General features: G+C 46.3%; 3 protein-coding genes and 1 long non-coding RNA gene across 4 annotated transcripts; 2 read left to right on the top strand and 2 right to left on the bottom strand.

The window, feature by feature from the left end:
* Positions 1-79: 79 nt before the first annotated feature.
* gpr55a (G protein-coupled receptor 55a) lies at positions 80-1,078 on the top strand. The gene has a single exon (XM_084674842.1). It carries the CDS (start codon positions 80-82, stop codon positions 1,076-1,078), a length of 999 nt encoding a protein of 332 aa, XP_084530968.1.
* A 1,614-nt stretch (positions 1,079-2,692) lies between these two features.
* itm2ca (integral membrane protein 2Ca) lies at positions 2,693-8,005 on the bottom strand. Its single transcript, XM_084674239.1, has 6 exons — positions 7,794-8,005; positions 5,836-5,979; positions 5,428-5,610; positions 4,771-4,881; positions 3,860-4,010; positions 2,693-3,692 (listed from the first exon to the last, which is right to left on the bottom strand). Exons 1-6 carry the CDS (start codon positions 7,884-7,886, stop codon positions 3,607-3,609), a joined length of 768 nt encoding a protein of 255 aa, XP_084530365.1. The 5' UTR covers positions 7,887-8,005; the 3' UTR covers positions 2,693-3,606.
* LOC146258018 (uncharacterized) lies at positions 5,340-6,121 on the top strand. Its single transcript, XR_014729939.1, has 2 exons — positions 5,340-5,669; positions 5,808-6,121. It is a non-coding gene; the product is annotated as an uncharacterized LOC146258018 (long non-coding RNA).
* Positions 8,006-9,881: 1,876 nt separating the features above from the next.
* Positions 9,882-24,491, bottom strand: cab39 (calcium binding protein 39). The gene is made up of 9 exons (XM_084674324.1): positions 24,233-24,491; positions 19,987-20,135; positions 19,487-19,651; positions 17,145-17,263; positions 16,734-16,902; positions 16,309-16,368; positions 15,481-15,546; positions 12,932-13,075; positions 9,882-12,236 (listed from the first exon to the last, which is right to left on the bottom strand). Exons 2-9 carry the CDS (start codon positions 20,098-20,100, stop codon positions 12,048-12,050), a joined length of 1,026 nt encoding a protein of 341 aa, XP_084530450.1. The 5' UTR covers positions 20,101-20,135; positions 24,233-24,491; the 3' UTR covers positions 9,882-12,047.
* Between the last annotated feature and the right edge of the window lie 514 nt (positions 24,492-25,005).

Below are 25,005 nucleotides of genomic sequence, written 5' to 3' on the forward strand. Positions count from 1 at the left end.
ACCTATATTAGAATTATTGCTGACCCCTTCCTGGTACCTGAGATGTGGTTTATAACTCTTGTTCCTGCTCTGCAGTGGGATGACATACTGCAACAGCTCCGTGTGCTACATCCAGTGGGTGGTCTACGTCCCCACACTGGTTGTGGGTCTTCCTCTAAACCTGGCAGCCCTGTGGCTCCTCCTCTTCAGGATCCAGCGCTGGACAGAGTCCACAGTCTACCTCACCAGCCTGGTAATAAATGACAGCTTGCTCATCTTCTCCCTGCCCTTTAAGATGTACGCCTACAACCACTTGTGGGCGCTGGGGACTGGGTTCTGCACCTTCCTGGAGAGCCTGGTTTTCGTCAACATCTACGGCAGTATCATCCTCATTGTCTGCATCTCGGCCGACCGCTACATCTCCCTGCAGTTCCCCTTTGAGTCCAAGCACCTGCGCTCTCCGCGCAAGGCCACGCTGGTGAGCCTGCTGCTGTGGGTACTTGTGTTCTCTGCAACGGCTCCGGTCTATGACCTGCACAGCAAGGATGGCAACGCATACTGCTTCCAGGGTTTCTCAGACGAAACCTGGAACAAGCTGTGGATCATCGTGCTCATGGAGGCCGTGTTTTCCGCCTGCACCGGCGCCATGGTGTTCTTTTCGGTGCGTGTGATGCAGATCCTGAGGAACCTGCGCCGAAGGAACCCACTGGACCAGAAACTAAGGAACAACAAGTCTGTGAAAGTGGTTCTGACCAACCTGGTCGCCTTCTTGCTGTGCTTCATCCCCTACCACGTGATGGCGCTCATCTACTTCCTGGCCAAGCGCGGGCAGGCGAGCAAAGACATCATCACACCACTGCGGGACATGGTGCACATCAGCGCATGCGTGAGCAGCGTTAACTGCCTGACGGACGGGATCTGCTACTACCTCATTCTGAAGGAGAACCTGCTGTCCGCTCGGCTGGAGCGACGCCGGCTGTCCACCAGAGGGAATGTAGAGGGGCTAGGGAAACAGAACCTGCTCCCAGGCAACAGTAAAAAGGTTTTAGACAAAGTCCCAAGAGAAATGAACCTCATTGCTCAGAGTGGGGAGGGGTAAACCTAGAGATGCTTCTTGCTCCTGATTTGTTGGTATCTGTCAATGATGGAGTAGTGTATAATCTTGCCTAAAGTACTGAAAACTACAGTCACTGCTCCAGGGTCATAATGGCTAAAGACTGGGACGGTATTCAACTGTCAACTTTGCCTAAAGACTTATTATTTGATGTTTTTCAACATTTACAAAACATTCCAGAAGGTCTAACTGACTTGAGTTGTGCCACTAAAATAATCACTGAAATCAACTGACATTTCATATGGAAAGTTTTTTCAACTGAAACGACAGAATTCTCAGAATGTTACCGCAGTAGATGTTCTTCCTAAATGATGTGTAAACCTCACTTTCTGTGGTTAGCTCAGTTTCTCCCCGCCACAAAGGTCGCTTGTCCCTTGAAGAAAGTGGTGTTATAGAGTTTGGTCTCCCGCTGAACGCCGTCCCTCTGGGTGCTGCTGCGTTGTCACGGCCTGAGTTCCTCCTCCACCGTCTCCATGTGCCACCTGGCACTGTCCGACTTGCTCCTGGTGCTGTCGGCCAGAGTGTTCGTCTATGCTGCGAGGACCTGGCCCTTCAGTGTGGAAACCTCACCCGAGGATGAAGACGAGTAACATCACCACCTGCTTCCACCTCTCACAGTGCTAGATGGAGTGCAGGCTGGTTAACCATCTGTTTTCTGCGTTGTTGCTGACGTTGGTGGTAAACGTATCCACAACCATGGTCTCTCTGACGTTGCGCAAGAACCTCACCAGCACGGCGGTCAACAAGAGCAACATGATAGTGCTGTTCCTCACAAACCTGCTGATGTTCCTCATCTGCTTCCTGCCACTGTCCATTTACATTTAGCAGACGCTCTTATCCAGAGCAACTTACAGTAAGTGCAGGGACATTCCCCCAAGGCAAGTAGGGTGAAGTGCCTTGCCCAAGGGAACACAACATCATTTCAGCCGGGAATCGAACTGGCGACCTTCAGATTACTAGCCCGATTCCCCACCGCTCAGCCACCTGACTCCCTCCATGATGGAAATGTTTCCCCCAGGAATCACTCCAAATCCAAGATGTCAGCTGTGTGTCTTGCCAGCATCAACTGCTGTCTGGACCCTCTGTTGTACTACTTTTCTCTTGATGGATTTTGGAAGAAGACGCATCTGATGTTAAGATCCCTCTTGATAAATCCCATGACAGTCGGACGTTAGCATGCTGAACCACCTTGACCCTGGAGGCCACAAAGCGCTGAAGTTGATTCAAAGATGAACTGAGGTTGGAATCTTTTGAATTACCCTTGCATGTGGAGTCTTTGATTATGAATAATAAAGTATATTTTCTTTGAATGTGTGACATGTATTTGCCCAACAATGTCATAATTAGAGATTTACAATTCAAAGTCAAACAACACTGAAATGTACTGTTAAGGACTCTTACGTGATCTTTCCTGGAGAGCTAAAAACATACAAATACACGTGATACAGCCCCCTTTCCCCAGGTGCCTCAGTCTTGACGTCTTCCTATGAAGGAAACTTGAGCGCACAGCTGAACCAGACTGTCTGATGCAAACCAAAGCAAGGGTGTTACTACCCGCAAAGTTCCGCTGTGATGGAAAGTTCAAAGGAAAAACATAACCCCATTTGATCTACTTTATTCACAGATAGACTTCACCAGCAGACAAAATATACAGATCAACCCAGGGTATATAATCATCTGATATAGGAGGGGCTCCAAGTCAGCACGTATGACTGCAGTCCAGTCTCTGACTCGGGACTCAAGGAACGTAGTCTAAACAGCAGTTACATGCAGAAGGTGAATAAAGAAGGGACATTTTGAAAGCGTTTGCAGAAACATTGAGTGCCAAAAATAGTAGGACAAAAAGATGATCTATTATAATAAATTTGTTGTCCAAAGGGTCAGGGATGAGGAGCAAGTGTCCACAGGGGGTCTGGGGTCTACTGTACTCAAACAAGCCCTAGTACACAGACCCACATGACCGCTAGACTAAAGACTGATACACACTTTTATATATGTCCACATGACTAGCAAGGCTTACAGATAAAGGAAATGAGGAGGAGAGGTAGAAGCAAGTGCAGTCTTGTGGTGGTGGTAGGGGGAAAGCAGGCAATGAGTGACACAGAAAACCAGCAGAGGAATGCGTCAACGTCTTACCACTGGGTACTGTTACAGGAGGGGGACAGGGTACAGTCTTCTCAAGAGCAGGAAAGGAAAACAGTCAGCGTGACGACAAGTGGAAACAGTCAGCGTGACAAACAAGTGGAAACTGTCATCTCCCCTGACAACAGAGGGCATCATGCAATTCCCTTGAGTGGAAAAAGTCTTTGTAACAGAATTAATTACTGGTTGAATGACACTGCTACATTCTGAGGTAAACACAATGAGACCTTCACCATTTAGAATATATTAACTCAAGAATCAGAAGAGGAAACTAAATATTAAAGTGCAACTGATACATAAAGTAAATCCACAAGAATGTGCTACAGCTGCTTTGGGTGCAAAAACTGTTAGAGCTGACGGAGAAGGTAGACTTAGTCACAGATAACGGTCTCAACCACAAACGTGTTTTCAAAGTGACGGATGTGATGACACTTCTTGGCCTCGCGCTTGTTGATGCCTGTGTGTGTGTGTGAGAGAGAGAGAGAGAAAGAGAGAAAACATATTTGTTAGACTAGAATTCAAGACTCTTCCTCTCTACCCCACCTTCCCCTACCCCTCCCTACCCTCCCCTACCCCCTCGGCACCCCACCACTCCCCCTCCCCTACCCCCTTTCCTCCACTCACGGCGCCGGCTGGCTCTGCGGGTCAGGCGGTAGGTGTCCTTGCCGTTACACAGATGGAAGATGAAGGGTCCCAGCTGGCGCATGTTGTACACCTTTCCTGTCACCACCATCTCCTCCTGGATGATGTAGGTCTGGGGCAGGTATGTCCCCCTCTGCGTGCACACCCGACACACAAACATACACACACAGGGCAAAGAGATGGAAGGGAAGGGCTGTCAGCTCAACATTACCTTTTTTTTTTTTTTTTTACAGGGAGACACAGTGAGGGAGTAAGAGAGAGACAGACACACAGAAAGCCAGTGTTCCTCCAGCTAAACATCAAGCCCAGCCTCACCTCAACCGTGACCACCTCACCTCGATGTTGACCAGCCTCACCTTGACCTTGACCAGCCCAGCCTCACCTTGACCAGCCTCACCTTGACCTTGACCAGCCCAGCCTCACCTTGACCAGCCTCACCTTGACCAGCTCAGCCTCACCTTGACCGTAACCAGCCTCACCTTGACTGTGACCAGCCTCACCTTGACCTTGACCAGCCTCACCTTGACCGTAACCAGCCTCACCTTGACATTGACCAGCCTCACCTTGACCTTGACCAGCCTCACCTTGACCAGACCAGCCTCACCTTGACCAGCCTCACCTTGACTGTGACCAGCCTCACCTTGACCTTGACCAGCCTCACCTTGACCTTGACCAGCCTCACCTTGACCGTAACCAGCCTCACCTTGACTGTGACCAGCCTCACCTTGACCTTGACCAGCCTCACCTTGACCAGACCAGCCTCACCTTGACCAGCCTCACCTTGACCAGACCAGCCTCACCTTGACCAGCCTCACCTTGACCGTAACCAGCCTCACCTTGACCGTAGCCAGCCTTACCTTGACCAGCCTCACCTTGACCGTGACCAGCCTCACCTTGACATTGACCAGCAGTTCCCAGAGGTTGCGTGGGGGCATGACAATGCTAATGTTCAGCTCGATGACGTAGCACTTATCCAGAGCGATGTCATGGTAGGCCGTCAGACCCTGGACACAGATGGGGATACAGGTCACAAAACCTCACGTCCACTGCTGTACTTCACATTGTACTGTGTAGCACTGTACTGTGTAGCATTGTACTGTGTAGCACTGTACTGTGTAGCACTGTACTGTGTAGCACTGTAGGGTTGCTTTACTGAGTGCTAAATACAGCCTCTGAACACTAAAACACTGTTTGAATCAGAATCAGGTTTATTCGCCAATCTGCCGGGCAATCTTGGATCACTATGTTATAACTATGTACTTGGGATCCTTGATTTCTGGCTGTACTTTCTATGCACTATTTGTAGGATAAAAGCATCTGCTAGATTATTACATGTAAAAATTAACCATTGTTACACTACACATTGTTACACTACACATTGTTACAGTGAGTTCAGGTTGTAATCCCCATCCATCACTTCAACATGCCTGATACATTAAAAACCTGGGGGGGGGGGGGGGGGGAATCGATTCAAATTGACGTCTTCTAGCGATTCACATCGATTCACAAATGTAAAAAACATTTTTTTTGTATCTGAAGCTGGTCCTCACTCTGTGGAAGTCATGGATGATGTCAGCAGGGTCGCTGCCTCCAAAGTGAGGCACGCTGATCTGCTCATAGTTCTCCTCCAGGAAGATCCCCACGCGCTCCTCCAACTCCTGCCGGCCACGCAGCGGTGCATACACTGAGTCCTCGTACATAACACGGCAGTGGAACAGGTTCTCCTCTGGGTTCTGGGTTCCACACAGCATGAAGGAGGAGAACGTCAGAACAAGTCAGGAGTTAATTTAAGGTCAGGATGACAATGCAGGACTTGCAGACTCTGCAGTATTTTGGGGAAGATGTAGATCAGTAACTCAAGAGATTACCGGTTTGAATTCCCCCTATGTGTTCCTGTGGATGAATGCATATGCTAAATCCCCACACACAGACTGCCCGGCACCCCCTGCCCCCCTTACATGCGGTATGAAGTAGCAGCGGTAGACGTAGATGGAGGCCAGCACCAGGCCGGACATGAACACCACCAAGAAGAAGGTCAGGCAGCACAGCCCATTCATAGGAGACCTTCTGGGACGCACTGGCAGTTCCACATCCTCCTCATCCTGGAAGAATACACACACACACACAGATGTTGTTCAAAATATTGTGATATGTATTGTATTGTACACCGAGTATCGTGATACGTATTGAATCGTGAGCTGAGTGTATCGTTACACCCCTAATAAATATCAAAACATATGCAAACAGTGTCCCCTGATAAACCATGTGCACACACACACAATACTGAATGAACTCAAGATTGCGGTGAACAGTAAGAAGATGAGGATCCTATAAACCTAGAAAAGGTATTTCCTCATAAAAGGCATCCTCAATCAGAAAATATCTTTCCCACAATGCACTGGAAACAGTAGCAATGGAGGACTCTGAAACAAACTATCTAGAGTAGCACCAGACTTCACACCCAGAACGCCTCCAGTCTCTCACTCCATCTGGCCGTGTTCCTCTGAGTCTGGGCTGGCAGACTGGCAATGGACGTGCCGTAGTAGCATAGAATGTCTCATGCAGGTAGGTCCGGTGAAGACACCAGTTTCTGATGAAGCTACAAAGACTATTTTTAGGCAGGTACAGCAGTAAAAAAACTCATGTTGATTTCCTGCATAGCCAGAAAAATTGCTTGGATTCATATAAAAAATAACTTGTATTGTGTGGAAGCAGGCCTGAAGTCCACCAGCGCTGAGGTCACGGCTGCAACGCTGCTTATAGGCTTTGTTTACCTGTGCCTCCACAGCAAAGAATATGGAATAAGGAATAGTTTTGACGGCAAGTGATCCCAGCATGAAAACCGGCTCTATATCTACAAGTTGAACACTTACATGCTACAACTGTTAGTGAAAATCTGCTCACTGTTGGTTTGGCAGCAGAGGCCTGTGAAAAACTGAATTGTGGTAGGTAACACTTTCTGTGTCTGTACTCTCCATGTTCCTGTTTTTCTCCCATTTATTTACGGTCTCTCCCTCTCTTTATCTCTCCATCTCTCTCCATCTCTCTCTCGCCCTCCCTCTCTCGAGGCCCCCCGCAGAGTGGTAAAAGAGTTCTTGCATTGACAATGTTTGACACAATCAAATCTGTTTTTCTATCAAGATACCATGAAGACCAAAAACCCGAATATGAATCAGTGTGCTCACTAACCCTGACCTTCCTCATCAGCAGAATTATACCCACACCAGCTCGAAAAAATATCAAGGTTATGTAGCTTGTTTTACAACAGATAACAATCGCAAAACTTAGTATCTTGATTGGGTCGAACAAGTGGGGTGGAATTTGTTTTCATCAGCTTCGGAAGTAATGAGGTGTAGGTCCTGGCTCTACGAACTTTTTAAGTAGCCAACTGCATGGCATATCCCATTGCTTGCATCTTCATTGGCAGTGGTGCAGAATGTCGCAATATATTTTTCTTTTTCAAACATTAGCGCTTGGTAGGGGTTGTTACTATCTGTTCCACCATTTAGGGCAGAGAAACCCTTAGTGTCGTATTACAGAACAATGACATCTCCATGTTCAAGGCTCCTTTTCACGATGTGCTCATCTACATTTCAAATGTTCTCATTGTTTTCTGTGAGACGTTTGGCAGAAGGCCGATATTTATTCAAAGACCTTGCAGCTCAACGCAGAGCTTCGTTTTCTTTCGGTCCAAATGGCGATGGATGCTGTCTAACATATCCGGCTCAAGCCGTCACTCAGCAGGTAGAGAGGAAATAAAGGTGCTCAGAGCCAAAGGTTGTGTCTAACGCAGACATATTATATTTTATGTTTGTGTTACACCAAAAATATCATTTAGAAGTTATAATTTAGAAAAACCATCGACGGGTAGTGTTTTAATTTTTCTAAACGCAATAAAATATTTGTGTCAACTCACCATCTGATGAGGGATCAGAACGTCGGTCTTGTCGCAGTCATTCTCCTTCTCGACTTTCTGTCCCGCGACAGACTGGAAGGTTATCTTCACCATGGTTGTTGATGAGAAAGACCTGCAGCAGCAGACGCGGTTCTTCTTCACTGGATACCTTTTTAATCTCTTGACACCGTTACTGTAGCCTAGATATGTTTTGTCTGTCAGACGGAAGTCGATTTTTTACGCCCTTAAAGGGACAAGCACATTACGCCGGCTAGTGGCTGGCAGGGATGCACGTCAGGATGCTGAGGGCAGTGGCGGTTCTAGACTAATTTTACTGGGGTGGGGGCCAAGGGTAGCCTGGCTCTGCCCTCCTACGTACTTCCGCTCAATTTGGATTTAGCTTCTGTACAAGGTCTGGGAGCTTAGTTCTGAAGTCGGTTTTCAGAAAAAAAGTGTGTGTGTGGCTGAGTGGCTGAGAACGATGACGTTAATGTCGTCGACTAGTTTGAGTAGTTTCAGTCGTGAGGCGGAGAAAGATGCGAGCGAAGCTATTCTGCGGTTGTGGCAACACTGCCGAATATCCATAAGTTAAAGCCGGAGCAAGAACATTCCTTGCTGAGTTTTGTTGGTGGCCATGATGTTGTGGCCCTCCTCCCCACGGGGTTCGGGAAAAGTTTGATTTTCCAGCTACGGCAGCTAGCTCCGTTACAGTAGTGGTGAAGGAGTTGGCTAAGGCGAATGCTTGCGATTGGTTATGGCAGATCAGAGTGGCTCTGGGCAGATCCAATAGTTTTAAACTTCAACAGAGGACCTGCCTTCGTGGAAGTTAACGATTGTCACTGGAGCGATCCCAGACCCTCTGTACAAATTAAATGTACAAGGGTCTGGTTAGGACCAGGCTAGGCCAAGGGGGGGTCAGTGTTTAATCAGAGGGGCTCATTAAAAACGTAAACAAATGATATTCAAATATTAAATCCTTTAATTTTGCTTTACATTAAAATCATACAAAATGCTCTTCCTCTCCCAGCTCCTCAACTCAATACCTTGATATGTTTCTCAAACTTTTTTATTTACTGGGGCAAAAAAGGCTGCAGTGTCCTTTCCTCGGTTCATGATGACTACTAGAAGAAGAAAAACGTTTTTTTCAGTCAGCTCAGGGGGACCAAGGGACATTTTTACAGGGACACTGGCCCCTGCAGTCCCCTGTGTATAAATGCCCCTGGCTGAGGGGGTGAAGCGCCTGTAACTGACAAGTCGTGGGGAATGAGAATGACACTCATGATGTAGTGCAGTCGGTTCATGACAGACAGAAACCATAGTTGGATACGACATGCCGCTGTGATCCATAGTAAACTGTAGGGGTGCAACAATTCAACAAGTCCACAGTTCGGTTCGGTTTTTTGGGTCACGGTTTCAGTTTGGTTTGAATAGCATATTAGGGGGAAGAAAATAACATTACCATTTCAGTGTGTTCTTTGTATTTTCGGTGTATTTTCTGTATATCCGCGAAGTGGGAGGTCCCGGAGCGCAGAACTGCAGGGTGGATCCAGCGACTCAAAACAGGGGTTGGAGGAAACCGAAAAACCAAACACAAAAAAAATACACTGCCTACATAGCTTCTCTGACTAAAAAAACCTGCTTGTATATCAGGCCAATATATATTTTTTATTTCAGTACATGCACTGCATGGGTGTGAAAGGTTGGCTAAATAAAATAAACACTGCAACAATCGTTTTTACAAGCAGCAAATATCCATCGGATTAAATTAACTAAAAAACGCACTGGATGTGATGAACAGCCCATCATGTGACCATGACCATGTAAACAGTATAGGTTACTTGTAGGACTTATTTGAAAAAAGTTAAGCACATTTTGTTGTCGTGACATTTTTCCCCTGAGGGAAACGAGGCTAGCTAGCCTACTCCATAGACATAATAAAGAAAGAGATACTCATATTAGGGGGGGTGTTTTGCACTTCAGGGCTACCGTACATAGTAAACTGATCATTTATATTGTCTGTTATATAGTTCAGATTTAACACAAATTGAGGGCAGAATAGTAAAGCAGAGGCTTAATGGACCATAAACATATACCAGTTTCACAACATGATTCATTTGTTCAAAATGTTTTTTCCTTTATTTCAGTTTCAGACTGTAGAGCCCAAGTCTTTTTGACACTTCTGACAGCACTGTAGTGAGAGTAAAATTTCAGCCGTAAATCAAAACTGAACATTTTCAAAAGATTCCAGAACAACATCCTTTAAAGCGTATAACATGCAGCTGGTCGAGCAACATGCCATTTCTAACTGCGGTGAGGAAATGTGGGCCTTTTGCATTGTAGGTCCGTTTATTAATTGTTAGACTGGCTAACAGCTAATTTACTTATGGATTTGTCAGAACTCGATGGTTCATGCACATTGATATTTGTACTGGAATTTTAAAAAGGCTTAAATTTAAGGAGAAATGGTGGTGGAAATGAAAGAACCAATGAATGTACCAAGTAGATAGTTTAGGACACACTGGCCACCATAGTTACTTGGTTGCCAAACAACACTCCCAACTACGCCAGCACACCAGGTCAACCATAGAAGAAGTACAACATACCAGAAGAGTGTCAGAGGAGAAGCCATACCAGCTGCGTACCAGCTGCGTGTTCTCCAGCTAGCTACCAGAGCATCCACCCACTGCAAACACGCCAGCTTCCTGCTGGGTAAGCATCCCTCCTCTGCCACACAAGACCATCACATGCTTTTAGCAGATTCTAAAATCTACCTAAAAAAAAAAAAAATGCTAATATCAGATATAGACTACCGGCTTCACATTCCACCACTGTACAACTTATTTATTATGTCCTAAAGGTTAGATGTTATGTACAAAGAATGGTTTCTCATCAGTAAAATGAAATACAAATGATCATTGATCAATTCATCCCCCTTCCATCTAAAAATAAATTTGATTACAATAAACCCAAAAATGTGATGTTCACTGTAATCCATATATATTCAAATGTAAAAAAGTTCAACAACAAAACCAAAAATAATCTACAAAGCAAAACAAACGGCATATGTACATGTTTACCCTGTCTCAGAACACAATGCACCCAAATCAGACCAAATGTATCCCCATTCTCATTTGACACAAAGCAGAAGATCTACAAGGCTCCAGGAACACCCCCTCTCTAAACTCAACCATCGCTCGACCCGATGATGTGTGGGTGTGAGCTGGCATTGGACCTGCAGTCTGGAGGTTAACTGGACTAGAACAGTCATACACCTGAACCAGCCATATATACAGCCATACACCTGGACCAGGCCTGTATACAGCCATACACCTGGACCAGGCCTGTATACAGCCATACACCTGGACCAGGCCTGTATACAGTCATACACCTGGACCAGGCCTATATACAGTCATACACCTGGACCAGCCCTTGATACAGCCATACACCTGGACCAGCCCTTGATACAGCCATACACCTGGACCAGCCCTGGATACAGCCATACACCTGGACCAGCCCTGGATACAGCCATACACCTGGACCAATACAGTCATACACCTGGACCAGGCCTGTATACAGCCATACACCTGGACCAGGCCTGTATAGTCATACACCTGGACTAGGCCTGTATACAGCCATACACCTGGACCAGCCCTGGATACAGCCATACACCTGGACCAATACAGGCATACACCTGAACCAGTACAACCATACATCTGGACCAGCCATACATCTGGACCAGTACAGCCATACATCTAAACCAGCCCTGCATACAGTCATACATCTAAACCAGCCCTGTATAAAGTCATACATCCAAACCAGCCCTGTATACAGTCATATACCTGGACCAGTACAACCATACACCTGACATCTCAATGCATGCAACTAACACCCACCCATGCTAGTTCCTCTCAATAAGTTTATGCTGAAAGAGTTCACAACACAAGGATTCTGTCCATCGTTCAAAGAAGTTTAACTTTTGTCGTTTTTGTTGAGGGATACCTTCCATTCATCAATGTGCAAGAAAGCGACGGCATATATAATTTGTCTTGTTCTGTCTTGCTGAAAGTAAACCGGACAGCTAAAAATGAAACAAAACTAAAAGTAAAAACGTGGATTTAACAGCAGAGGGGCTAGGGCCATCCAAGAGACAGTGTTTTAGTTAGTTTCCTCAAATGTTCCTTCAACTGGAACGTCTTCTGCTCATGGGTGAGATGTCCCCGACCGCCCCCCGCCCCCACTCAGGGTGAGATGTCCCCCACCGCCACCCGCCCCAACTTAGGCGTTCAGGGGTGCAGGTCTCTTCAGGTCTCTGATCTGTTTGACCAGGTAGGTCTTTTCATCATTGAACTGTTCGTCCTCCGTTCTGTCGTTCTGGAACTTTCCGAGGAACTCGATGAGCTTGTTCTGGTTCTTCAGCAGAATGTCCAGGATGGGCTGGGTCTTGTTGGGGTTGGCCACGAACACCTGGGGGAGCAGGAGGGTGTTGGGATGTTTGGTTAGCTAGCACAACAACAGCATTGGGATGTTTGGTTAGCTAGCACAACAACAGCGTTGGGATGTTTGGTTAGCTAGCACAACAACAGCATTGGGATGTTTGGTTAGCTAGCACAACAACAGCATTGGGATGTTTGGTTAGCTAGCACAACAACAGCGTTGGGATGTTTGGTTAGCTAGCACAACAACAGCGTTGGGATGTTTGGTTAGCTAGCACAACAACAGCGTTGGGATGTTTGGTTAGCTAGCACAACAACAGCGTTGGGATGTTTGGTTAGCTAGCACAACAACAGCGTTGGGATGTTTGGTTAGGGATGTTTGGTTAGCTAGCACAACAACAGCGTTGGGATGTTTGGTTAGCTAGCACAACAACAGCATTGGGATGTTTGGTTAGCTAGCGCAACAACAGCGTTGGGATGTTTGGTTAGCTAGCACAACAACAGCGTTGGGATGTTTGGTTAGGGATGTTTGGTTAGCTAGCACAACAACAGTGTTGCTGAGGGACTCGCCTTATCTGAATCTACTTCAGTGTGGGTGTCAGTATTGTGAAGTACTTTATCGTATACATGAGTTATAGGGCTAGTCAACATAGTGTCCTGTACTGCCCTTCCTCACAATATGTAACATCTTAAAAATGTTAACACACAGTCTGATCTCAACGTCACCTTGAAGACATGGAACGCCTCAAACTGTATGTTGCGGCTCTTGTCTCTCAGCAGGTTCATCATGAGCTTCAGGTTGTCTGGTCTGCTGATGTATTTCGTCATGATGGTGAAGTTATGTCGGTCCAGGAGAAGTTCTCCCAGCAACTGAAACATGAAGGAAGAACCTCAAATATTAACAATCTTAATAAATAAATAAAAAATAATATATATAATTATTTATAAAAGGTCACGTTTAGGAATGTAGGGGATTAGAAGTTCAGACAAGAACATGGGCCAGACCGTGCATTGCCTTGTCAATGTCAGCAGGAGAATTTTTAAATATATACAAAACTTGACCGGGAGCCAGTGTGGGGTCTCCAAAATAGGAGTGATCTGATCACCTGTCCTGATCAAGATTCTAGCAGCACAGTTTTGCACATACTGCAATTTATTTAATGTGGATTTAGAGACTCCTACAAGTGAAGCATTTCAATATTCAATTTGGGAGAATCTGAAAGTATTGATCACAGAGGAAGACAACATGGGGCTTGGTCTTGCAATGTTTCTGAGATGAAAGAATTATGTTGACTTAGTATCAAAGATTACTAGGTTCTGTCGAACGCACCTGAAGGAGCCTTCGTTTTGATGGACTTTGGAGAAAATGTTGAGAACAAATTGAAAAAAAATTATGCTTATTAACGAAAAATTTGCATTTGGCAAATGTGTTTGACTTTGTGCATACGTATATCCAAGTTGTGCATTAAAAAAGTCTTAAATGCTTGCAGACATATAAAAAGATTTTAGCATTTTTTCATGCATACTTATATCAAGTTGTGTTTTCAAGAGAAGTTTTGATCTCTAGTATACGCATATGTTTTCAGAATGTGCATTGGCAAATGTTTAAGAAAGTGCTTGCATATATTTTCAGAATGTGCATTGGCAAATGTATTTTAAGAAATAGCTTGCTAAATGTTTTTGGAACTTTTTTACCTTTTTGAATTTTTAAATACTTAATAGATGTGCATCTTAAAATACATATGTAGAACTGCTAATGTGTAGAAGTTTAAGAAAATTTTTTTCAGTATGACAGATGCAGAGGATGTGATTAGTGAATGCTTGCATTGGTGAAACCACATTTGACCTTTTGAGGAGTGCAGGAGAAGTGTGTAAACAGATAGAAGTCTACGTCATATATGGCCCAAAGTCTAGACAGGGCCATCCGTACTGAAAGATATAAGAATGAAAAATTGTGTGTGAGACCGAGAGCTCTCTTGTTTCCTCTCAACTAACAGAGCACACTGAACACTCTGCCTGTCCGAAGTTGAGTCGAGGTTTTACCTGAGCTTGCTTTTGGCCTGTTTTTTACCTAGAGTTTTTATTTTAGTCAGTTGTACAGACCACCTTTTAATTTCTGTTTTATTAGTGGCCTCTAGGGTCCGCGTTTCTTATTTTCTCCTGTACGCCCTTGGTCAAAGAGGCTAGCTTCCTTTTTTATTTTGTTTTGACCCTTTGATTTTGTTCCTATCATTTTTCTGCAAATAAAAAAACTTGACAAAGACAGTCGTTGCCCTACCGCCCATTTGTGCGCCCCCCGCTCGAGACCAAGGCATCCACTCAGTGCCCCACGCCTAGACTCAGGTGAGTTCCCCGGGGATTCGCGACCAGTCATTTAGACACGAATACTGTCCGGCTGGTGTTTACGCGAACACAGGGTCCTGAAGTGTTCGTCTGTTTAGACACATGTACTCACTCGATAGGTGCGGTTTTGCGTCTCACGTGGGATAAAACTAACGGGGAGGAAAGCGTTTTTGTTTTATGTATTACCCTGGTGGGAAGGACTTTGACCGGGAGGGAGACACAACCGAGTAATAAGTGATCGATAAACTATGATGTGTTGCCCAAAAAAGGGCCTATAAACATTTGCTGCTATACAAGGTGATCCCTTGAGGTTGTGATTGAGGGCCCGGTGAACATCTGCGACATCGTGGTCACTGTGTTGGGTGCGGTGATTCCCGAGGGAGTCTCCGACTAACTCGTAACTCGACTAGGCGTGTGATCTCCGCGCACGCGGCCTATGCAAACTTGTGAGACCCTGAGCGTGAACTGGGAACAGGTGCAATTAGAATAGTAGTGACTATTTGTCCCGGGGGATCAGCACCCTGGTCAGCATGCACCTTCGAGTCCCCAGGCGATCGTTCAACAGTTCTTAAAAGGAGAAATCACATTTCAGTGGGTGCAGCCCAGTGGTAGAGCTTTGGAATTCAGATCAATAGGTTGCAGGTTTGAAGCCCCCCCCTCCGGCACTTTTAATATTAGCATCTGCTAAATGAACTCATTAATAATATATTCAATACATTCCAACTTCATCCACCAGATGGGAATAATTCTGGCAGCTCCCTCTGACCCCTTCTCCTCCTCCCTGCACCCCTTCTCCTCCTCCCTGCACCCCTTCTCCTCCTCCCTGCACCCCTTCTCCTCCTCCCTGCACCCCTTCTCCTCCTCCCTGCACCCCTTCTCCTCCTCCCTGCACCCCTTCAACTCCTCCCTGCACCCCTTCTCCTCCTCCTTACCTTCAGAGATTGCCTTTTAGTGACGTAGTTCTCAGAGTGAAGCAACTTCTCATATTCGCTGAAGAACTGGATAAAAAGAGAAAGATAGAGGGGGGAGAGAGAAAAACAGAGATGGACAAGGGGGAGAGAGAGAGGACAAGGGGGAGAGAGAGAGGACAAGGGGGAGAGAGAGAGGACAAGGGGGAGAGAGAGAGGACAAGGGGGAGAGAGAGAGGACAAGGGGGAGAGAGAGAGGACAAGGGGGAGAGAGAGAGGACAAGGGGGAGAGAGAGAGGACAAGGGGGAGAGAGAGAGGACAAGGGGGAGAGAGAGAGGACAAGGGGGAGAGAGAGAGGACAAGGGGGAGAGAGAGAGGACAAGGGGGAGAGAGAGAGGACAAGGGGGAGAGAGAGAGGACAAGGGGGAGAGAGAGAGGACAAGGGGGAGAGAGAGAGGACAAGGGGGAGAGAGAGAGGACAAGGGGGAGAGAGAGAGGACAAGGGGGAGAGAGAGAGGACATGAGGGAGGGGGGACAGCATAACTATCTGCTTATTCCAAAGAGCATCTTCATCGGCTACTTCTGAGCTCACAGAGTGTGAGTTTGTTGTCAGACCACTAGCTCATATATAGAATATATATATATAGATCTATATATATATAGATCTATATATATATATATATATATATATATATATATCTTCTCAAAAGGTGAGTAATTATTCCTCAATTACCAAATCAAATATAAAATCCCCAAAATAAACCTAGCTTTGCCCCAAGTGACTGCAGTTGTTGCTTAACACACATGTCTAGTTACATCAGCAAAAGAAGACTTGTATGTGTCTGACTCACCCGGTCATAGTGCTGCTCCAGGAACTCTGCACTCATGAGTTTGTGTCTCGTCAGTAGATCCTACACAGAACAGGAACATCTGTTACACAAAGCCATGCTCTAAAATATCCTATTTAGTCTCATCCTAGTTCTGACAAGAGTAGTTCCCCCTGTCTTCCTCATCACCCTCTTCCTCCTCCCTGCCCTCCTCCACCTAATCTCTGCCATCCATCTCCTCACACTCCTCCCTGCCCTCCTCCACCTAATCTCTGCCATCCATCTCCTCACACTCCTCCCTGCCCTCCTCCACCTAATCTCTGCCATCCATCTCCTCACACTCCTCCCTGCCCTCCTGTGTCCTTGACTCTCCTCTATTCCTCCACCCTCTGTCTGTCTCCTCTCTGACGGATCCCCACCCATTGCCTCCCCTTTTGAAAGAAACTCACTTTGAAAGTGGCAAAAGCGTCCGATGCAATGTCAAAAGTGGACATCTCCACGTATCTGAAGAAGTCGTAGAACTGCTCTGAGGAGAGCGTGATCTTGGCCAGCGGCTCATGGCGAATGCACTCCCTCAGCATGATGCCACAGTTCAGCGCGATCTCCGGTGCCTCGTACCTGAGAACACAACATCACCACATTACACGTGTGTGTGAAGGGTGTGTGTGTGTGGAAAGTGTATGTGTGTGTGAGGAGAGTGTGTGTGTGTGTGTGTGTGTGGAGAGTGTGTGTGAGTGTGTGTGTGTGTGGAGAGTGTATGTGTGTGTGAAGGGTGTGTGTGTGTGTGAAAAGTGTGTGTGTGTGGAGAGTATGTGTGTGTGAAGGGTGTGTGTGTGTGGAGGGTGTATGTGCCCCCTCACCCCTTCAGCAGCATGAAGAGGATGTTCTGCTGGGTGCAAAGGTACTCCACCGTGGGCGTCCGTGTGCCGATCTGCCGTCTCAGGATGTTGTTGAAGATCTGGGCCACATCCTTCTTACCCTGGAGAGAAACACCACAGGAGAGAAACACCATCATACAGGACAGAAACACCATCATATAGGAGAAAAACAGTTTCTTAGACCAATCATGTAACAATGAGTTTATGTAACAAACTTTTATCCAGAGCTACACAGAGAGGGGGAGTTGAACCTGCAACCTGCGGTCTGTGCGATGGTTCTGGGTAGAGGGGGAGTTGAACCTGCCACCTGGGGTCTGTGTGATGGTTCTGGGTAGAGGGGGAGTTGAACCTGCGACCTGGGGACTGTGCGATGTTTCTGGTTAGAGGGGGAGTTGAACCTGCGACCTGGGGACTGCGATGGTTCTGGGTAGAGGGGGAGTTGAACCTGCGACCTGGGGACTGTGCGATGTTTCTGGGTAGAGGGGGAGTTGAACCTGCCACCTGGGGTCTGTGTGATGGTTCTGGGTAGAGGGGGAGTTGAACCTGCGACCTGTGCGATGTTTCTGGTTAGAGGGGGAGTTGAACCTGCGACCTGGGGACTGCGATGGTTCTGGGTAGAGGGGGAGTTGAACCTGCGACCTGGGGACTGTGCGATGTTTCTGGGTAGAGGGGGAGTTGAACCTGCCACCTGGGGTCTGTGCGATGGTTCTGGGTAGTCTCCTGTTTAGGCTGGCTACAGGTGCTGATCTGTGGGAGTCTGTGAAGCCCTCTGAGACACTACTTGTAAAAACATGTAGGTGTAGGCCTATAAGTCCAATAACTTGGATTTGATTATGTAAAAAAACAGCCAATATTGCCATTGACAACACCTACCGGAAATTTGTTTTAAATAGCAACATAACACCCCACATAACAGCAATAGAACACAAACACTAAAGGTCTGGCTTGACAGATATACTATGACAGGGGTCCCCAAACTTTTTTCTGCTAGGACCAGATAATTTTCCTTTCTTTAATGTGGGGCCGGGTCGGTCTGTAACGGAAAATGGCGCATGGCGCAATTTAGGGTTAAGATCTCCACAGCTCTTAGTTAAGACGTGTATATTTACGCTGTCTTGGCAACACATTTTACAGGTCACACAACATTAGGCCATTTACTAAGCTATTAATGCATTTTTGATTTTTGCCGTATTTCCAAATAGACATTTTGGCCATTGATATTTCCCTCTTCCGGACAACTACAGGTGAGACTGGCTAAAGGCAGAATAATATGCTGGCTAATGGAAACCCTTAGCACACCACAAGAAACTTGCACATTCAACACTTACGTTCTGAAACTGATCTGCCAATTTGCAAGGCTGTGGGAATCCTCGAACAAAAACTTAACTTTCCATTTTTCATTTTGATGACACGAGGATGTGGATGCTGAGAGGAGACCACACGACCGGGTGAGTCAGGGAAGCTCAAAGCAGCATCAGGAGGGATGCTTAGTCAGACCCAGGCAACACCCACTTCCAAGGACACATACGCAGTCACACACCCTCTCATGGGTAAGTCCTCACTTCCTGGCTCCTATTCTAACTTTGTATTTTGTTCAGAACACACCCTTGGAAGAGTATATAATTCCTATCTCTTCATGTCTTGTTCAGAACCAGTAGGCCGAAATGTTACCTCCCATTTATTTTCAAAGGAAGTCACGTGACAGGCCCTGCAAGTACGGAAAGCCCAATGGTCAAATATTACGGTGCCTCCTCGTGTCAACCACATGTAAAAGCCACCGACTGGCATCCAAGGCAGTGGGAGATACCTGGCAGCCCGAACAGGTAGCAAGAGAAGCAAACCCTATTCTATGCGTTTATTAAGGCATTTGTGAGGAGAAACCTCAGTATGTTGTAAATGCTAGCCCTAGGGTTAGAGTTAACCCGCTAACCCTAACCCAGTGGATGTCCAGGTCCAGGGTTCCAGCACCACATGGAGCTCGGGAAGGGTTAGGGTTAGGAAGGGGCGAATAGGCAAATTCACGCCAACGTAGTCGCTGCTAGCAGATATGTACTCATCATAGACGAAAAAATTATGGACAACGCCTCTCCGCTTCCTCCCACTGTACAAAAATGAAGCCCGGTTACGGGGGCTGCGCTAGTGATGTCATTTGGAGCCATAGTCTGTGCTGTCGGGTGGTGGAAGTGAATTGCCTGTATGTGTGAAAACAGCTTAATTGCGCGCGTCAGGTATTTTGAATTTTGAGGAGAACTCCAATCTTGTCCTCCACTTACAGACACAAGTCATGCTTCAATGTTTCCGCTTCACCCCTCCCACACACACACCTCAAAGTCTATGAGCTGCAGATGTGCTATGAGGGAGCTGAGCAGGCCGCTGTTGTACAGCTCCTGGGCCAGTTGGGCCACAGCCTCCGTCTGGGGCTCCTTGTCGCTGGTACCGTACAACACCTCCTTCATCAGCACCAGGCTCCTCGACACCTCCTCTGAGGCCTAGCACACACACACAGACAGATAGATAAACACACAGATACAGATACAAACACACATACAGATACATGTACACATGGACGCAACCACACACACAGGCAGAAACATTAGCTTATCTGAAACCACACTTTCACCATACAATGAGAGGAAGGAGAAGAGAAAGGAGAGGCAGGAGAGAGGGAGAAGGAGAGAGGGTATGGAGGGAGGAGGTAAGAGAGGAGGAGAGAGGAGTAGAGAGGGACAAGAGAGAGAGAGGAGTAGAGAGGAAAGGGAGGGGAGAGAGAAAGAGAGAGGGAGGGAGAGAGAGGGATGGGAGGAAGAAGGATAGAGCTTGGTACCTTCTCAGCCTTTTTGTCAGAGAGGTCATGTTTCTCCAGCACCGCCATGTTGTCCTTGAGGTTCTTCACGATGTCCGCCGGCGACTTGTGGGACTTGCCAAACGGGAACGGCATGGTTACCAGGAGCAACAACGCAGTGAGTGGTCCACCTGTTCAAGCCGCGAGGAGAGAGAGAAGGTTGACATGTAATTACATGTTATGCAGTTATGACAAGTTATTCAATCAGCCACTAATCCAAGGCAGTGTTTACTGCTAGGGGTGTAACAATATGTTGTGGTACAATATTTGGTGATGAAAAGTTTAACAGGCTCGGGTTGAGTATCGAGAACCGGTTCCATTTTAGAATCAATTCCAAATTTCCAAGAACCGTAGATTCGATAAGACACGCATTTCGATTCCTCACTTCGGTTCCTAACTTTATCACAAAGGGTTGTCCAAGGTTTCTTGCACACTGTCGAAGGGCACCCCCAGTTGAGCCTTTCACATGGCTACAGGTTGGTTGGATTTACAGCTCAAATATAAAGCCAAAACGTTTCTAGCTTAATGCTTCTCCATTAAATGATGGCCTGACAAAATGAAACAAAAATGGCAGCGTGGGGCACAAAAAAGACAATTGCTTAAACTAATTCAAGGGATTTTTTCTGTAATTTTGTGGCGAAACAGCAAGACAACCTGTGACATTACAGATCATACCAATACTGAGACTCCATAAAGTACAAGTCAGGGCAGAATGACACTGGTGCCGCTGACAGACATGTTTAGAGTGTTTACCACCAGTGTTATTAGACATCTCCTGGTGACGCAAATGTTAATGATGATAATCAATACCACAAATCTAACAACCACACCTACGTCCATGAGGCTCCAGTGCTTCAGGGTTACTCCTAACCCTAACAGAGCATTCTTTACCTAGTGCTTCACACCTGGACACACTGCCCAACCTACACATACCTATCCAAAAAAAAAACCTGTCCTGTATGTTTGAGATGTTTCCCTGCTCCAACACACCTGATTCAAATGAATGGTTGGAGTAGGGATAACAATATGAGAATGGGGAACACGACACAGCATGTAATTCCATCCTCAAAAGGTTTTATCTGACACACTGCCTGACCCACCCATTCATCTTCATGTGTATTCAGGTCGAATTCCGACACAGGAATTAATTACCCTTAGTCATCAGCCGCATGCATCAACTTCCCCAGGTGGTTAAATCCACCTGAGAGCTAAAGAAGATAACCTCATCCCTTTGGAACCCTCGATGTCAATGATTAAGGTAGCCGTTGTGTGACCCACGACAACACTGTGTGACCCGCTGTGGCACCCTCTCCTGGGAGGTAGGCCTACAGACGCTTAATGGAGGTAATCAAGTAAACAGGTGTAACTCATATTCCTGATTGTGCTTGCTTTAAAAGGTCCCAATTAGAGGAAGGAGGAGAGAGTGGAGCCGGAGAATGACTGAGGCACCGCCTGAGAATTGTCCAAACATTGATATGCCTTATTTGACGCAAAATACTTTCTTTCACCGTTTTGACTACCTACTACGGCTGTGTGCCTACTAGCGCTCTGGCTCCAGTGAAAAGAAACAAATATCACCAAAGTGTTGCTGCAAACTGTCCGTCTCAGCGTCTCATTTTGCTGTCCTGCACCCGGGGGGAACGTACTCAGTGACGGAGGGGACGAATCATCACAACAGATTCAGGATTGAAACTCGGCTTGTGTTGATGTTAACTTGGGAAATACCGTTTGGTGCAATACTAATATTATGCTTAAGCTAACGTTACACAACAATTTCCTGCAGTGATGGTCGGCCCGCTGTCATAGCTGGCTAGTGCCTACATAAGGTGCGTTCGACATGGACTGCGGCTGCATGAAACGACCGGCGAGAGTAGTCGGGGAGGAGTTAAAAACGGATCTGTGAAGTTGGACATTCCAGGTTCTCGTGGTTTGCTGTGTTGACGTTGGTCATGGCTGATCAAGTGCTGTTTGCTTACTTTTACTTTATTTATAATTAAATGTAGTCTTCCCGTTAGTAAAGTGGCGGACTAAAACCCTTTCTTCAGCAAATTTTTAATTCAATTAAACAGTTTGGTCCGGATTTGAGCTTAATAATAGGTCTGTTCGACTTCATGCAACGAGACGAGACGAGAGACGAGACGAGAGACGACTTCATGCAGCACCAGCGGCACAGACAGTCGGCTGCAGCCGGCTGCCTTGAAGCTGAGGATGCCATTGTCTGCTTCAAGTCAGCCGGGCTGCAGGCGGCGCTGGCGCTGCATGAAGTCGAATGCACCTAATTCAGAAAGGAATCAGAAAGGGATATATTTATTTGCCATAAAAGTTTGCACAGACAAGGAATTTGCTTTGGCAGGAAGGTGCATACTAGCCTGGCTCTGCCATCCTACGTACTTGAAATGTATGAGAGTCTGGTTAGGACCAGGCTAGGTGCATACAATAAACATATAGGAATCTTAAATTTAAATAGGCCTATGTGGTCTAACTATACTAAGGGTACATAAACTAGCAATACTACAAAATACTACAAAACACGCATCAAAGTTGTCGTTTGTGAGTCTGGCCAATCATGAAATAGCTGTGTCGTCATTAGAACCCGTGCAGATGCTCTTGAGTAAATGCGCTCGGCTTCACGACAGATATATGGTCTACACCAGTGGTTCTCAATCCTGGTACTCGGGACCCCCTGCCCTGCATGTTTGAGATATTTCCCTGTTCCAACACACCTGATTCAAATGAATGGTCGTTAGCAGGCTGGTGCATAGGGAAACGTCTAAACCATGCAGGGCAGGGGGTCCCGAAGACCAGGATTGAGAACCACTGGTCTACACAGCCGGCAAGATCTCAAATCGATCTCACGGTACTTTGATGGCTACGTCACAGTGACCAAGGGTCGGCGCCGTCTCAAGTCGGACAAAAAGTCTAACCTGAATTCACTGTTTCAAGTCATCTGCTTGCAGCCGGCTGCGGCGCAGCATGAAGTCAGTCCATGTCGAGCCAAGCCAAAGTTACTTGTCACGCAAACGCAAAAACATAATTAAAATAAACTCTTGCGTCCACTGGCATTGCTATCTTAACTGTAATGTAGCTAAATGCCAATCTTAACTAGCCTAGAGCTGCTATTAATAGGTGGGTAACTAGCATGACAATGTTTTCACTTGGCCAGTCACGTAAAGAGCTAGCCTACATTTACTAGCTTAATAGCTAGCACTATGGCTAAATGAACCAACCCTGTTATCCGTCCTTTGCCAGATACAAGAAAGCACAGCAATATTTGTTATCTAGCCCGCTACTAGGCTTGCTATGCCACGCATCGGGCAAAGCCAGAACACAGCAAATGAATTGCCAGCTAATTTCGTCAAATTTCATAACGCTAAACAGTGGTGAAACATCACTACTACTAGCCTGTAGCCGTCTCACTAGCATAGCAAGGATGGGGACTGTGCTAGCTAGCTCCAGTACTAGCTGGCTCGTATTTAAATCTGTGCACAGAGTGCGAATTACTTCTTTTCCAGAGCGTGTATAGACCCCCCCGATCCGGTTTTTACCTCGGTTGGGGGGGTCCAAGTCTTAATTAGGAGGGTCAAACCCCCCCGTAATTCGCACCCTGTCTGTCTGTACCCTCTCATAAATGAACACTGCCAACATGCATCTAGATCATGGACGGTGTCTCCAGAATATCTCCACAAATTGACCTTTTATTTTATCGTAAGATCATCAGTCTTGATAGGAAGCTAGCAAACTATAACATGTGTTAGCAAATTAAGAGTGTAACAGTAGGCTAGAGTAGCTAGCACTAGCGCAACCGTCGCTAGATGGTTAGCTAGCTAAAATGTCAAGGTTCGAATATCAGATCTCCTCCTGAATTCACTTCTAGTTAACTAGTGTCCAATACACAGTTAATGTTAACTAGACTAAACAACAAACAAACGGTAAATTCGCTATGCATATAATGCTACTCGTTAACAAGTAGCTGACGTAGTGTAACGACCAGATGGCTAGCTACAGAAGTTCCTATTTTAACAGGTGTATTAAGGCTAGCTACTAGTTTTGTTAGCTTTAGCTGACCACAAAAACTGCTAACCCACAAGCTTCCTTCAGACAGGCCGCACGCACAACCAAAAATATTCTGAGCTCAGTTTGCCAGGCTAGCTACTTCAGTTACCTACTGTAGTCTACTAATAACAAAATATCTGCAGCAACATTAGATTAATATAGGTACTATTCATACCTTTCAAACTTGATATTTTCTGTTTCCACGTAGTTGACTTGATAGTGAAAAACAACCAAGATGTTCAAACGGACGCAACAACTTCTTTGTTTTCCTTATTTGTCGCCTCCCCTTGTTAGAAATGTTATGTTATACGACAGCCTCGCTGGCTGGTTGGGAGGGTGACTAACTTCAGGCTAACGTCAGTTTCCTAGCCAGCGCCTCTTGTGTATAATGACTGCGGTTTGAACCAATAGGTGCGTTCGACATGGACTGCGGTTGCATGAAACGACCGGCGCGAGTAGCCGCTTGCAGTCGGGGAGGAGTTAAAAACGGCTCTGTGAAGTCGGACATTCCAGCTTCTCGTGGTTTGCTGCGTTGACGTCAGTCATGGCCGATCAAGCGCTGTTTGCTTACTTTACTTCATTTACAATTAAACGTAGTCTTTCCGTTAGTGAAGAGGCGGGCTAAAACCCTTTCTTCAACCCATTTTTAATTCAATTAAACAGTTTGGTCCGGATTTGAGCATTGGCTAATCTGAAGGTGTCAGAATAATTTTAAAAAATGTGTCAAAATTGTGTGTGAGTCTGGCCAATCCTGAAATAGCTGTGTTGTCATTAGAACCCGTGCAGTTGCTCTTGAGAAAATGCGCTCGGCTACACAACACCGGCAGTTCTCGAATCGATCTCACGATACTTTGATACTACGTCACAGTAACCTAGCCTCGGAGCCGTCTCAAGTCGGACAAAAAGTCTAACCAGAATTCACTGTTTCAAGACAGCCGCCTGCAGCGG

This window comes from Hypomesus nipponensis, chromosome 15, assembly GCF_054491055.1.
Source record: "Hypomesus nipponensis isolate SF chromosome 15, ASM5449105v1, whole genome shotgun sequence".
Classification (NCBI taxonomy): domain Eukaryota; kingdom Metazoa; phylum Chordata; class Actinopteri; order Osmeriformes; family Osmeridae; genus Hypomesus; species Hypomesus nipponensis.

Excerpts from the sequence above, each read along its gene's own strand:
- gpr55a (XM_084674842.1), top strand. The coding sequence starts at position 80 with ATGACATACTGCAACAGCTCCGTGTGCTACATCCAGTGGGTGGTCTAC.
- itm2ca (XM_084674239.1), bottom strand. The coding sequence starts at position 7,886 with ATGGTGAAGATAACCTTCCAGTCTGTCGCGGGACAGAAAGTCGAGAAG. Across the intron at positions 5,611-5,835 it reads GCTGCTACTTCATACCGCAT|AACCCAGAGGAGAACCTGTT; the intron begins GTAAGGGGGGCA and ends TGTGGAACCCAG. Across the intron at positions 4,011-4,770 it reads AACTGCTGGTCAATGTCAAG|AGGGGGACATACCTGCCCCA; the intron begins GTGAGGCTGGTC and ends GTGTGCACGCAG.
- cab39 (XM_084674324.1), bottom strand. The coding sequence starts at position 20,100 with ATGCCGTTCCCGTTTGGCAAGTCCCACAAGTCGCCGGCGGACATCGTG. Across the intron at positions 16,903-17,144 it reads CTCTTCATGCTGCTGAAGGG|GTACGAGGCACCGGAGATCG; the intron begins GTGAGGGGGCAC and ends TTGTGTTCTCAG. Across the intron at positions 12,237-12,931 it reads AGGCGTTCCATGTCTTCAAG|GTGTTCGTGGCCAACCCCAA; the intron begins GTGACGTTGAGA and ends CTGCTCCCCCAG.